This window comes from Lissotriton helveticus, chromosome 3_1 (genome assembly GCF_964261635.1).
Source record: "Lissotriton helveticus chromosome 3_1, aLisHel1.1, whole genome shotgun sequence".
Classification (NCBI taxonomy): Eukaryota; Metazoa; Chordata; class Amphibia; order Caudata; family Salamandridae; genus Lissotriton; species Lissotriton helveticus.
In genome coordinates, this window is record NC_136061.1 from 1749777207 (window position 1) to 1749791076 (window position 13870).

General features: G+C 42.8%; 1 protein-coding gene across 11 annotated transcripts in view; it reads right to left on the reverse strand.

Moving 5' to 3' along the window:
• Nucleotides 1-13870, reverse strand: part of LOC144823746 (protein 4.1-like) — a 477862-nt gene that overhangs the window by 244597 nt on the left and 219395 nt on the right. For 8 of the 11 annotated variants that reach the window (XM_078682541.1, XM_078682539.1, XM_078682533.1 and 5 more), the window contains exon 6: nucleotides 12251-12355. The exons of the other annotated variants lie outside the window; for them this stretch is intronic. In XM_078682541.1, the coding sequence (XP_078538667.1) occupies nucleotides 12251-12355 (105 nt within the window). The remainder of the gene's footprint in view (nucleotides 1-12250; nucleotides 12356-13870) is intronic. 11 annotated transcript variants of the gene reach the window in all.

The window sequence follows — 13870 nt, forward strand, 5'->3', positions numbered from 1 at the left end:
AATAACTTTAGCGAGGAATTTAGGATTAGTTCAGAGAACAACTTTATTATGATGCATTTGTAAGAAAGGTTCCTGAATAGTTGGTGCTTGTAGCTCACTAACTCTTCTAAGAGAAGTGATGGCCACTAGGAAAGCAACCTTCCATGTTAAAAACTGTAGCTCACATTTATGTAGAGGTTCAAAGGGAGGACCCATTAGTCTTGTGAGAACTATGTTTAAATTCCACACAGGGGAGGGTGGTACTCTGGGAGGAATTATTCTTTTGAGGCCTTCCATAAATGCTTTGATGGTAGGTACTCTGAAAAGTGATAAGTGCTGCCTGTTTTGTAAATAGGCTGCTATGGCCGTGGGGTGCAACCTAATAGATGTATAGGCTAAGTTACACCTTTGGAGATGTAGTAGGTAACCTATGATGTGTTGGATCGACACATCTAGGGGATTGATGGTGTTATGACAATATATGACAAATCTTTTCCACTTGGCTGCATAGCAGGCTCTAGTGGTGGGACTCTAGCCTCCTTAATAACGTTCATACAATCAGGGGGAGGTTAAGGTAACCGAATTCTAAGACCTCAGGAGCCAGATTGCAAGGTTGAGCTGAGCTGGGTCGGGGTGTCTGATGTCTCCATGGTTCTGGGTTAAGAGGCGTGGGGAGAGGTGCAGTTTTTGGTGCGGAACTTCAGACAGTTCCAGTAATGTGGTGTACCACAGTTGTCTGGCCCAAGTTAGAGCAACTAGAATGAGAGTCAGTGAATGTTGCTGTAGGTTTCGCACCAGCAGTGGAATGAGTGGGAGAGGCGGAAAGGCGTACGCAAATTTGCCTAACTAATTCATCCATATCGCATTGCCTTTGGACAATGGGTGTGGATATCTGGTGGCGAAGCTTGGGCATTTGGCGTTTTCGTGTGTGGCAAAGAGGTCTATGTGTGGTTGTCCCCACATTTGAAAAAAATGGTTGAAGAACTCGCGGATGAAGTTTCCACTCCTGAATCTGTTGTGTTTGAGAGCTTAACAGATCAGCTATGTTGTTCTGGACTCCCGGGACATGTTGGGCTAGCAGAAAAATGTTGTGAGGTATAGCCCATCTCCATATGCTTTGTGCTAGTTGAGAGAGCTGCAGAGAATGTGTCCCGCCTTGTTTATGTATGTAGTACATGGCTGTCATGTTGTCCGTTGGTCTAGGACAGCCTTGCCTGATATTTGCTTCTGGAATGCCTTTAGGGCTAGGAATACAGCTAGTAACTCCAGGTGGTTGATGTGGAGTAACTTCTGTTGAGGAGTTGACCTGCCCTGCGTGGTGTGATACAATAGATGAGCTCCCCAGCAGGAGAGAGATGCGTCTGCTTGTTAAAGATTGCAGGGATCTGTTAGCATGAGCTGAAAGCCATTTTGTACTTGGCAGCCATCTTAGTTAGCCACGTGCTTGCCATGTGCTTTCTCCCTCTTCCAGAGCCTTGCACATGCTCAGAGGGGCCTAGCTATTAGAATGCACCAGCTCCTAGAATAGAACTGTCAGGCTATTCTTGCTGATGTACGGAGAAATATCTCTCCTCCCACTTTGTGGAGCAAGCAAATCTTGTATACCCTTATTAGTCATTTTGCATGCTGGTACATGCCAGGACCTCCCCTTGGTTTTATGCTGACTAATGTAACCTATGCATATATAAGGCCCCTGTTTTCTGTACTCCTTAGAATGCCTCCTACAGTAGCCTGAGGGTACTGTGTGACGTAGTCTCCCTCATGTGAGGTCAATAAATATGTTTTCTTTATATTATAGCTTCTGTGCCAATCTTTTCTATGTTGGTTTAAAAAGGACCAGGTATATCTGTGAACCCCTTAGGAGGTTTATATTTCTTCACGCTGTTAGGACAATCCAAGGAACTGGCTCTATAAACGGTCACCCTTTGGAAGGGTTTTTGGTGTTCCACCGCTGCAGAGAGTGATGAGTACGACCGTCTACCAACACCAGACGTGTTAGCTGACCTTGAGTCTGGTTCCATAGTCGTGCTAGACACTCTTGGAGAGGACGCATCTGGAGTCTTGCTTGAGGCACTATGAATATGCAAGAGGCCATCATCCCTATGAGCTGCATGTACACTCTAGCTGGAAGAGAGTGTTGAGGCTGAAATTTGGTAATGAGGGTTTGCATGCTTGTTATCCTGGCTGGACTGGGATAAGTGAGCGCGTTTTAGGTGTTTATTGTGGCACCTCAGTATTGTTGTATGTGGGACAGTTGTAGATGAGACTTTGCGTGGTTTACTGTAAACCCCAAGTTGTTGAGTATTTGAATAGTGGCGTGAGTGTGATGTACACACTGACTGTATGAGCTGGCTGTTATGAGCCTGTCGTCCAGATATGGGAAGACGTGAATGTGTTGTCTTCTTAGGTGAGCTGCAACTACCACAAGGCACTTGGTGAATACCCGGGGTGCTGTGGTGACTCCGAAAAGGAATACTTTGAATTGGTAGTGTTGACTGTCCACAACAAACCTGAGATATTTGCTGTGAGATGTGTGAATGGGAATATGGAAGTAGGTTTCCTTGAGATCTAGAGTGGCAAGGAAGTCGCCTTGTGAAAGAAGAGGAAGGACTTGCTGAAGTGTGACCATGTGAAAATGGTCTGAGTATGTACAGGTTTAGGGGTCTGAGGTCTAGAATAGGTCTCAGATAGCCGTCCTTTTTTTGTATGAGAAAATTCATAGAGTAAACTCCTGTGTTTTGTTGGTGCGAGGGAACTGGTTCTAATGCACTCTTTTGTAGGAGGGAGATGGCTTCCTGTTCGAGCAGTGATAAATGTTCTAGCGGCATTGGGCGCTGCTTGGGTGGTATGTTGGGGGGGGGGGGGGAGAGGTAAGTACCGGACAGTAACTTGATTGAACATTTTGTCTCCCCCACCTGTCTGTGGTGATGTTGCTCCAGACAGGAAGGAACTGTTGTATTCTTCCTCCGACCGGAGTAGAATGGTCCGGGGGAGCGGAGAGAAGTCATTGGGTAGGGGTGGAGGTAGATCGTGTATTGTTGGTCTGGCTTCTACCTTTGTTATTGTTGCCTCTGTAACCTCCTCTCTGGTAACCTATGGTGAATGTAGACTGGGTGGGAGCCTTGTAAGAGGTGGAGGGGTTGTCAGAGGAGTATCCTCTTGAGGTGCCTTTGTAAGAGGAACGACGAAAAGCACGTCTGGGAGCTTGTGATTGCAAGGCTCCCATTGATTTACCTGTGTCCGTGTCTTTCTTCATCTTTTCAAGGGATGCATCTACATTAGGGCTAAATAGGTGTTCCTGATCGAATGGCTGGTTTAAGATGGAACTTTCTACTTCAGGTTTAAAACCTGAAATGCGTAGCCAAGCATGTCTACGCCGAGAAGACTTGTGTTGACTGCTCTGGAGGCGGTATCTGCCATGTCCAGAGCGCAACGAATGTAGGTGTTAGTGATCAGTTTTCCCTCCTGTATGAGGTCATTGGCCCTGGTTTTATATTTGTCTGGGAGGTGTTGAAATAGGGTCTCTAGTTCGTCGTAATGTGCCCTATCGTACCTGGCTAACAGAGCTTGAGTGTTGGCGATACGCCATATGTTAGCTGCTTGCGATGCTGTTCTTTTGCCAGATGCGTCTTTATCAGGGGGTGGAGCGTCCCCTGATGTCTGAGAGTAGGCTCTTTTTCTAGCATTGGAGACTACTAGTGAATCTAATGGTACGGGGCCCTTAATGTTAGCTAGGTCCGCAGGGCCAGCTTTGTACTTTTTTTTTCGATCCTGGGGTTAATAACTCTAGCCCTCACAGGATCTTTAAACGCTTCAGGTTCATGCTTGATGACCCCTTTTAGCACAGGCAAAATAGAGGTGGACCTCTGCGAGTTATCAAAAGTGTCCATTAGGAAATCCTCTTCCACAGGGTCTGTATGTAAGTCAACTCCGTGGTATTGGGCAGCTCTGTGGAGTAGCTGATTAAAACCCATTGTGTCTTTCGGAGGGGAAGGCCTAGAGGTGTAGATGTCATCCTGTGGGACATTAGAGACATCTGGCGTGTTGTAATCGTCCCATGGATCAGGGGATGAAGGTGGACTAGGATCCCCAAGTGGCTCATGATCTGCACCCCCCCCCCCCCTGTGTCATCAGAGGTGTCATCACCGTCCATTGGTGGAGGAGATGGTGTAGGAGAATGATGTGGTAGGGAAGGTGGAGGAGGAGGTGGTGGAGAAGGGACCCTGAGGGGAGCTGTGGCAATGTCCCTCTTTTTAGGTGGTGGAGCCGGTGCAGGCGTATCTAATGGTCTCTACTTTGAACGTAGAATGAGTTGACCAGTTTTAGGGTCTTTTAGAAGAGTTTTATGTCTAGGGTCTGGTTTAAAGAGCTCTTCTGATGGAGGCTGGTATTTCAGCGCTGACTGTTTAGGTTCGGTAGACTTGGGCGGCACTGAGTCCGGAACGGGTTTGCGATCTTTTGGCTTGGAACCGTGATGTTTTACAGTCTCTGTGGCTGCCTGTGGAACCAGTTGTTTTTTCGGTTCAGAGGTTTTTTCAGCTCCGAAGGGTGTGAATCCGAACCTTTAGGGAGCGGCTTTTTACTCGGCTCCGAGTGTTTTTTCCAGAGTCGATGGGTCAGTGCTTGTAGGTTTCAGTGTCGAGTGTTTGGATGTGGAGGCAGCGATTGGCACGGAGGAGGACGGCAGTTTCTTTTACGGTGCCGGTGACCGGGTGTTGGTACCGATGGTAGGCTGACTCGAGCCCGAGTCGCCTGAAGGCTTAATAGGTTTCTTTGTTGTGCCCGATGGTGGGGCATGGGAAGCAGTCTCTCGGTGTGCACCTGGGCCCGAAGGTGAAGGTGTGACCAAAGCCTTTTTCGATGGTGTATGGAGAGGGCGGGGTTGATGTATTTACTTACGACCCGCTGCGCCGGAGTGAGTTCTTCAACGTCGGCGCTGATTTCTTCGACCTGCTCCTGTTCTGGTACATTGAAGCCCTCTTGGAAGATGTCATCGGCAATGAATGTCGACAAGCGAGCCATTGTCCTTTGAGCTGGACGATCCTGAATGGTCTTTTTGGAGCGGAAAGAGGCACAAGCTGCACAGTCTTTGGCCTCGTGCTCTGGTAAAAAGGCTGAGGTTACACACCTCATGAAGATCGGTGTAGGGAAACTTCGACCCACATTGAGGACACTTCTTGAATGGAGTCCTATCCATGAGCCAGATGCCAAGGCAGGCCCGAAGGCCCTCTTCGACGATCGGAATCGAGGACTCCGAAGTTGGAGGGATGCACAACGACTGGGGGTCGCGATCAAAAACAATACCATAGAAAGGGTGAAGGATAGCGCATCGAAAGTAGAATCAGTGACGGTTCCGAACTGGAGTGCGAAAAACGCATCCGAGCCCGATGGCGGAAAAAAACAATCTGAAGATGGAGCTGATGCCCATGACCACTATAGTCCAAAGGAGGAATCACCTATCTCGTGACTTCCAAAGACTTTACCAAGACAAAAACAACTGCAAACATCTGGGCCCAACACCAGATGGCGATCTATGCATAGTGTGTGATCTGCAGCTCATATGATTCGAACACATTATTTAAATTGATAGGAGCAAAAAAGAAGCGATTTCACAAAAGAACACACATCAATAGAATTTCAACAGGCAAATAAAATACAAAGTAATGCAGCAACTTTAGTAACCTGGCGTTCAAGTGAGACAGCATACCAAGTATTTCAATCTAATTTGTTTTTTTTTAAACAAGGACACTAATATTTCATCGCTTGATCAATTTTAATGTCCTTACGGCAGAACCAACGCATGTGGCCTGAGAAAATCTACTGGAGAATCTGGCCACTCCAAAATCTCCATGACATTTGCTGAATTACAAAATAAGTACAACCTAATTAATAATGACTTTTATATTTAAATTTCTCAAATTGATGGTGCATTTGGAAGATCTAAATTCACTGACACGGTAATGAAACTCTATAATTTAGGACATGCAGCGGCTAAAGAATACAACCTGCTATCCTTAAATACTTTAAAATTAAATGATAAACTTCAAACAAAATGGGACTCATTCATGCTAACTCAATCCGTCCCCAATCCCTCAAAAGATCCGGATGCATACCAGGAGCTCTCCTCACATGTCAAAAATAACTTGGCTTAAAGTAGACTATGGATGATATGCAGAACCTACTGGACAATTGAAAAACTACACAAATTGGCCTTAATTCACAACAACCCATAATAACCATTGCTAGAATAAAATAGCCTTAGCACATATACTCTCCAAATGTAAACATGTGCAACCAATGACATCCAGTCACGTGCAAGATATTGAATGTTCAATTCAAACTAGACTTCAATACTTATGCTTTCAGCATATCTGTATCACCTCCCTTATCTGTGAATCAATCAAACCGATCACTGTTAAATTTGGCCCTGATTATGGGGGTTTCAATAATACTATAGAATGGAAAACGCAAAACCTTTCACATATGGTGTGCATGGCTGTGCTTTTCAAGAGCAGACAATAATATACCCACTGAATCTTGTACACCATCCTCCACTGGACATCAATGGGACAAAATGGATCTACAACTGCCAAAAGCCAACCCATTATAAGAGCACCCCACTGTATATCAATCATGCCATGCCTTGCACACCAAAATCAATTGTCTTTCAAACAATGTATCATCCTCACTAAATACTTCTAACAGTTGTGCTCTCAACTCTTCTTTTTTGATAAATTGATGTTATAACTTCATATATCGAGACACTCCATCACCCTCTTTTTGTTTGAATTACTGGACATTTTCTTCTTCAGAAAATCATTGGACATAAGAGAAATGGACTAATGCTGAAAGACCACTCATTCTTCATCATGCCTTAAGCTTGTTCATGGTCACTATCGAATAATATACATTGTCCACTAGTTATAGATTAAATATTTTACTATATGTTCATGTAATATTTTCTAGTATATTATTCTGTTGAAAAACAAAATGTTTTACATTTGGTTAATGGAAAAAGACAGCGTGCAAATGACAGCATGCCTATTGCAGAGTAGCAACTTCTGCAAGGTTTTCAGAATATTTGAGGCTGGTTTATAAAAAAAATAACCCTATTACCAAAACTACACTGCAGCACTTACAACTTAACTTGCTGACCAGCAAGTCTGAAAAATATGAGAAAAAGAGCCAGACATGTTCTAATATTAGAACAGAAGCAGCCAGGGACTACTGACTCCCATGAAGTCTAGCACTAGCAGTTAGCTCGGTCAGTTTGTTTTGGAAGACACGATGAGTTGCAGTAAAATAGGAGTATCTGGCACAGATGGAAAAGCAAGGTGAAAAGGAAGGTAGTTTGTGACTACATCCCATATTACCAGCTAATCTGTGTTGAAGGGATAAAAAAACATTTTCAGCAAGGCTATAAACCTTAAAATACATAATGATATCAAAAGGTTTCTCAGGGTAGCTTATTCCGTACTAGAGCTGGTAACCTTGCTAGAATCACAATAATCATACCTTGTTACAAGTATGAACAGATTTCCAAGTGACTGCTTTACATGTACCGGTTAACTGACAGTTTCTCAACCAGTCCATAGTTGCCACATTTCTTCTAGATGCAAAATCAACTTGTAAAGGAACTAATTCAACGTGTATAATCTATTATGTACAGGACAAAATTTGATAAAAATGCTGGCTTGAGTTTCTTACAATTTTGGTCCTAGCGAGGTAAAAGTGTAACACCCACCCGACATCCATAGAATGCAGCAAACATACCAACTGAGTTTCTGTATTAATGGAGAAATGTGTCAGAATAATGGACTGACAAATGCAACACTCTCGAGGTCACCTTAAAAAGAAGGAATTTGTTCCCATCACTACCCTATTAAGAGTGGAAAACAGTGCAGGATTCAAGAGCTAAGAGGGTTTTCATCTCACTAACTCTGTGCCGAGTTGATCGCAACTACAAAGGCCACTTCGAATTAGAGATTCTGTAATGAAACATTGTGAATGGATGCAAATAGAGGACAAATCAATTTACAGAGTACCAGGTTCACTTCTCATGGAGGAAGGTACCTGTAATGGAGGAAAGATTTCCAGGAAGTCTTTAATACTGGGACTTTGAAGAATGATATTTGGTGGGTCGTTTCCTCTGTGCAATTACAGATGCACGGTGGACTATAATGGAAACATCGGTAGCTTATCTAGATGTAGCAAAACATGACAAGCTTATATCTTAAGTGCAGATTGGGCATGGGCTCCTGCTGCTCACACCACAGAGAAAACCTTTTCCATTTGAGAGAGATTCAAGACTTCAGTGCTTCTTTCAGTACATATAGAACAACATTAGCCTGCCCAAGTACACCATGGAATCAGTGATCCCTGTTTTAAGTATTTGTGCCTCTTAGACAGAGTGTATTCTGCCACTTCTTGTCTATGTGTGCTCAATAAAGTCGCAACTTTCAAAAGCTAAAACTGTGTGCGTGACAACCGTGTAACTAAACCATGTGCTCCAGATGCCTTTCTGAACTGATGTCACATTCAAAAAAGGGGGAGGGGAGTTGGCAGAGCCTCACGGGAGCAACACCCGGGGAGGAATTAACAGGCTGGTACTCGCCTGTATCCTCACGTTCTCATCATCAGCATCTGCCAACTATCAACATAAGAGGGACAAAAAAACGTGCAGAAAAAGAAAACCTGTACGTGTTGTGCGTAGAAGACCCAATGTGGTATGCCAAACTCACACGTTGAGATCTGGTCCCACCACCTGTTAAAAAGAGCTAGGCTACACTGACTCGACTAGTTTTATTGAATGCTGTGTTCCCACTCTATTTAAAAAGCCAACATGTTTCATTGCCTAGTTTTATTTACCAGCAATTTCATCAGGGCTATGGGTCAGCGTGATCTCTGCAAGTCTTGATTCTCCATACATTGTACCAGGTGGCTATTGAACTCACGCCTACCACTGCCCCTGTAGAAGAATCAGGGTTGCCGGATCCTATGATTCACATTAGGTACCGAGAACCGCCCTTGGTCAGTTTCGAGATTCCTGCAGGAATGGCCTCCGCTCACCCGCCATTCATGACGGTAGGAAATTTAAATGGGCATACTGTCTAATCTCAGGATTCATGATGCCAAATTCAGTGACGTCCGTTTCAGACAGAATAGCTGGCCCTGCCCTGCAGTCTATTTAAAAGTTCTGCATAAATGGGAGTCTCCTTGGTGGCTTTGGCACATTTGAAGGGGGCTCTGGAAAATACCATTCGCTGAGCCACTGCAGAACAATGAGGATGATTGTTGCTCAAGAACATCTCCATTTAGACAGGTCTGAAGGTACAGGTGGGAATGACCGAAAGGGGTCTGCGACAAGTTCATTAAAAAGGCATTTGCCTAGAGACAACGGTTCCTAGTGACTAGATGGGAATATTCTATTATGTGAACTGCTATTATTTTTAGGCCCATAATTAGAATCCAAGTTCAAATCTTCTGTGCATCCAGAAATAAAGGTCTGGATACAGTACCTCCCTGTTTGTTAAGTACATTGTGGCATTATTGTCTTTCTGAAACAGGATATTTTCTGTTGTCAGACACAGTAGGTAAAGAGCTAGACAGCTCTGAATACAAGAAACCTAATATGATATCGACTTTCCTTACTTGACCAAAGGTTTCGGACTGAAAATTCGTAGATGGGCTCCAAAGCATGTTCTGTAACTAATGTCTGAAAAGGAAGGTTTTGCAAGAAATTAAATACCTGCACAAGGTTGTTTCTCTTGCACCACCATGACCTGGGACTGAATTGTTGCTAGGAATAAATGTAACTTGTCATCACCTGGATGTAGGAGACCCTAATTAGCACTCCTATAACATCCAACAGCCTTTTTAATGCTAACAGTGACCCAGTTATTAAAATGTAATTTACCCTTGGGTACTGGGACCCCTGTATAGCTTTTACATTTTCACCTTCACGTCACTACACTGCACACTCAGAAAGATACCTGCTTCGCTGTATTCAGGCGTCGAAGCACAGCCGGGACACACTCGGTGTCACTGGGTGGGCCCGATGATGAAGCATGCCACCAACCAGGTTGGTGGGGGAGGGCTTCATGAACAAACAAAAGGGTTTGTACCCTGTCTTACAGTCTTGAGTCTATGTAAATTCACAAATAGGCTAGTCCTTTTTGATCTCACATATAAAACCCCGGGCATACGGACTAGCTACCTAGTCCTCTCTCTCTCCTTTGATAGTGATATAAATTAGTATCAAGACATCCTAGAACACGGATATCATCCATCAACAAAACAATCTTTTTCAGGCCTATGCTTTTGAGGAATCTTCAATGTCAAAGATTTCTGTGGTGACAAAACCTCAACATTAACACCATGATGGTAGCAACCCTAGACAGCGAACATGTTGGTGTCATACCTTTTACCAATGCTGAGACTATCAACTTTGAAAGGGAGCATACATGGTGGCAATATTGAGGATTATGTTGTCGCTTCTACTCCTTCTAAGTTTCTTGCCCGGCAAACTTGTCACTTTTCTCATTGTTCTCTTTTGACTTGAGGTCTTCCAGTTTGCCAAGAAGGCCTTCTCTGTCCTAGTGTGTTCTTCTTGTCATTTTGTCATACAGTTCACACTCTTTTGTAAACTGAGAAGTTTGAAAACACACTACAAACTTTGTGATGGTCTGTAGCAGCTTTCTTTATCATAAAGGAGCAACCTTTCAAAAAACTTGAAGGCACGGTGACAGAAAATTACAGGAAAATGACTGAAAGCACCTTCAACGGTTTTATTTCGTTTATAGGAGTTAAGTCAAAGAAAATGATGATTCTGCTATACAATCTACAGTAAAATGGGCAAAAACACCCAGAAGTGTTTCAAGGTGCCTCCCAGTCTGTGAAGCAACTGTCAGTGTTAGGCATCATGGGGGCTGGAAGTCAAAGTCCCTGGAGTCTTTATGGGACAGCATGTCCCAGTTTAAATGCTTCTGAAAATAAAGCCTATAAGATTGCCATTTCCTAATTTTAACACATTAGGAAGCAAGTTTGGTTTTTTATAGGGTGCCTGAACAATTCTGAAAAACATGCCCCATATAAACTCTTAAGAGCGCTATTCTGCACTGGGCATGCTAGACTTTTTCCCTTTTTGATACATTTTTTGTACAAAGTGTTACAGGTTTCTCACATGCAGCAGGTGAATAATTCTGTTAATGGGTATCATTGAAGATCCTACAATGCAAAAAATAATGTTGGCGATGACCTTCCAGAAGACGGCAATTATTAAAACATGCAATAAATATTAAGCAGTACATTTTCAATCCAACTGGTGGTTCAACTGAGTGGGTGCAAAAACACTCTGACCTTTATAGATAATTTAAAGATTTAACATGTCTTTGAAGAAACAAGTGTTTACGGTTTATAACTTACACTGCTGCAGCCTTTAAGTCTGCGTCTTTATCAGGGAACAGTGTATTAGATGGACTGTGTTTCTGTCGTTTGCACTGCTGCTGTCTGGAATGTAGATGTCACATTATCTGACGAAAAGCTTTACATTATTCTGCGTACGCCAATTCTGTTTTGTGCGCCAAAAGCCTTAACTGTGGCTGGCTGCCCCACTGCAATAAAAAACGATGTGAGGGCAGCTTGTATTGGTCAAGCCTGTAATATGCATAGTATGTGTATATGAGGGAAACGATCTTTGCTGCACATGATGTAACTGCTGTGCGAGTCATACACTGCTGCCATTTGTGCCTCTATTATAACAGATGTGTGGTTGTATGTGCGCCTACATTCATGTGTGCACCTCCAACTGTTACAGATGGCATCGGTCTAGCACCTGTTTTTTCTATGGTTAAACTATCCATTGCTGCCTATACATTTTCTGTGTTGTATTATGAGAAGCTTGGTAAAAACGTTTTTGCCATACAAAAGGCTTAAGAGTTACCCACACCCTTTATATAGTTATGTCAGATAATCCAGGTACTAGAGGTTTTTGGAAGTAAAAGTTTTGTTCTTAAGCACTCGAAGCGAATAGTAGTTGTCTAAGAAACATGACATACAAGGTTTATTGTTTAATGTATACCTGGCTAAAAACCAGGCGAAATGTACTCCCTTCTCAAACAGGAAGGTAGTAAATAAGTGGGCTAAGAGAAAGAGTAAATCAGCAGGAGGAGCAGGAAGGCAACAATGAGATGGCTGAAAAAAGCAAAAGGAAACCTTGCTGCACAGCACAGAAGACCACATCAAGTGCCAAAGCCACAAAGCATAGCTTTACCTAAGTGCTCAGGTTCTTGATCCAAACGTGGGCCCTCAACCACCATCATTTCCACACCATCATCTTCGAGGGCTCTGAACTCAACTTTGCACGGCACATGCTTAGCTGAAGAAATTTGCAAAGGTTAACAGTTTGTTCTTGATGTACAGGAAGAAGCTCAAGTAAAGCTCCTGCCTACAAGATTGACTTAGATGAATACCTACGCCTTGAAGTATGAAAGCCAGGGCCACCATTACACAAAGTTAAAACCTAATTTGCACGAGTTATTCTGCATGTGAATTTAGAGCAAACCTAGAATGCGACTGCTATTAGTCTTTAAGAACTTTTGCGCAACTGATTCTTTGTAGAACTGAAAAACAGGCCATGAGCCTGTGGAAAGGCATTCTTAATGAAATTCATGCTCTTGTGTTAACTGCCTGGTTCACATGGTGTATGAGATTACTATATATTTTGAGTCAAATGCACAAAAAAGTGCACCACAGTAAAAAATTATGTAGAGAAATATTTGCTTGTTGCAAAAGTACCTAATTAACTACCACTTACCATACATTTATGTTGCATATCTAAACAGTAATGACCACTGCGGTTACCACCAACTAGAATGGACCTTTCACAGTTGGTTATTTTAAAGTCAGGCACCGGTGCAACACAATGGCACATAAAGTCCACTCCCCATTTCCATTACAAAGTTTAAAAGATTTTTGGGATTCCACAGTGGTCACTGGGCTATCTGAAAGATAAAGTATCTGCTTAAGGACAAGTCTGTTTTAGAATTTGAAACGGACAGCTCGCTTTATCTCTACAATGTTTGAGACAATTAATCTTTTGATCTCCAAATACACAAAAACAATGAAATGATAAACAAATTGCTGTCTTCTAATATCTATCTCCTGGAACCAACTGTCCAGGAATTACATTCAAATGAAAATTCAAAAGAATTAACTCATTTTTAACTCAAGGGCGAGATTGTGTAACAATACTATGGTTCCCTTTAGTAGCAAAAAAGAGTTAATTTGTATTGATACTTCTAGGCTACGTGATAGCCTTCCCAAACCGATATTAACTCAATGGGACCAGTGTCAATAGTTTAAAAAGGAGACAATTTGCAATGCAATCGGTCTCGCCTTTGAACCTTATATGTATATAGCTATGCAGCACATTAGCCTGGGTGCTGAAACATCTACTGTTCTTCAACATGGAGGGAAAGTAAGCACCAAACTGCTTGACACGCTAGGTCTGGGAACACATGGAGAGAAATATTGCCTTACAGCGGGAAATGGTATAGTCCAAACCTCTGTTTTTAACATGAAATCAGGGCATTCAGTGGTTATATCACTGAAAATATTTGAAAAACGTATTTTCTACGGGTGCTCGTGGAAGACAATTTCTATGGACTGGAATCTAGAGAATGATGAAGTGATTCTGGTATTTTACTGACCTCTGCTGGTAGTTATCTATCAAGAAAGTTAAATAGAGACAGATGGATGCCAGGGGAAAAAAAGAAAGAAAGCCCTGATCTCCAGAGCCCCCAAAGTACATACACATAAGTATATTCTGAAGTATATAAGTATATACTAAAGTATATACAAGAGGTCTTGAATGCTCGGCCTAAAAAGGGAA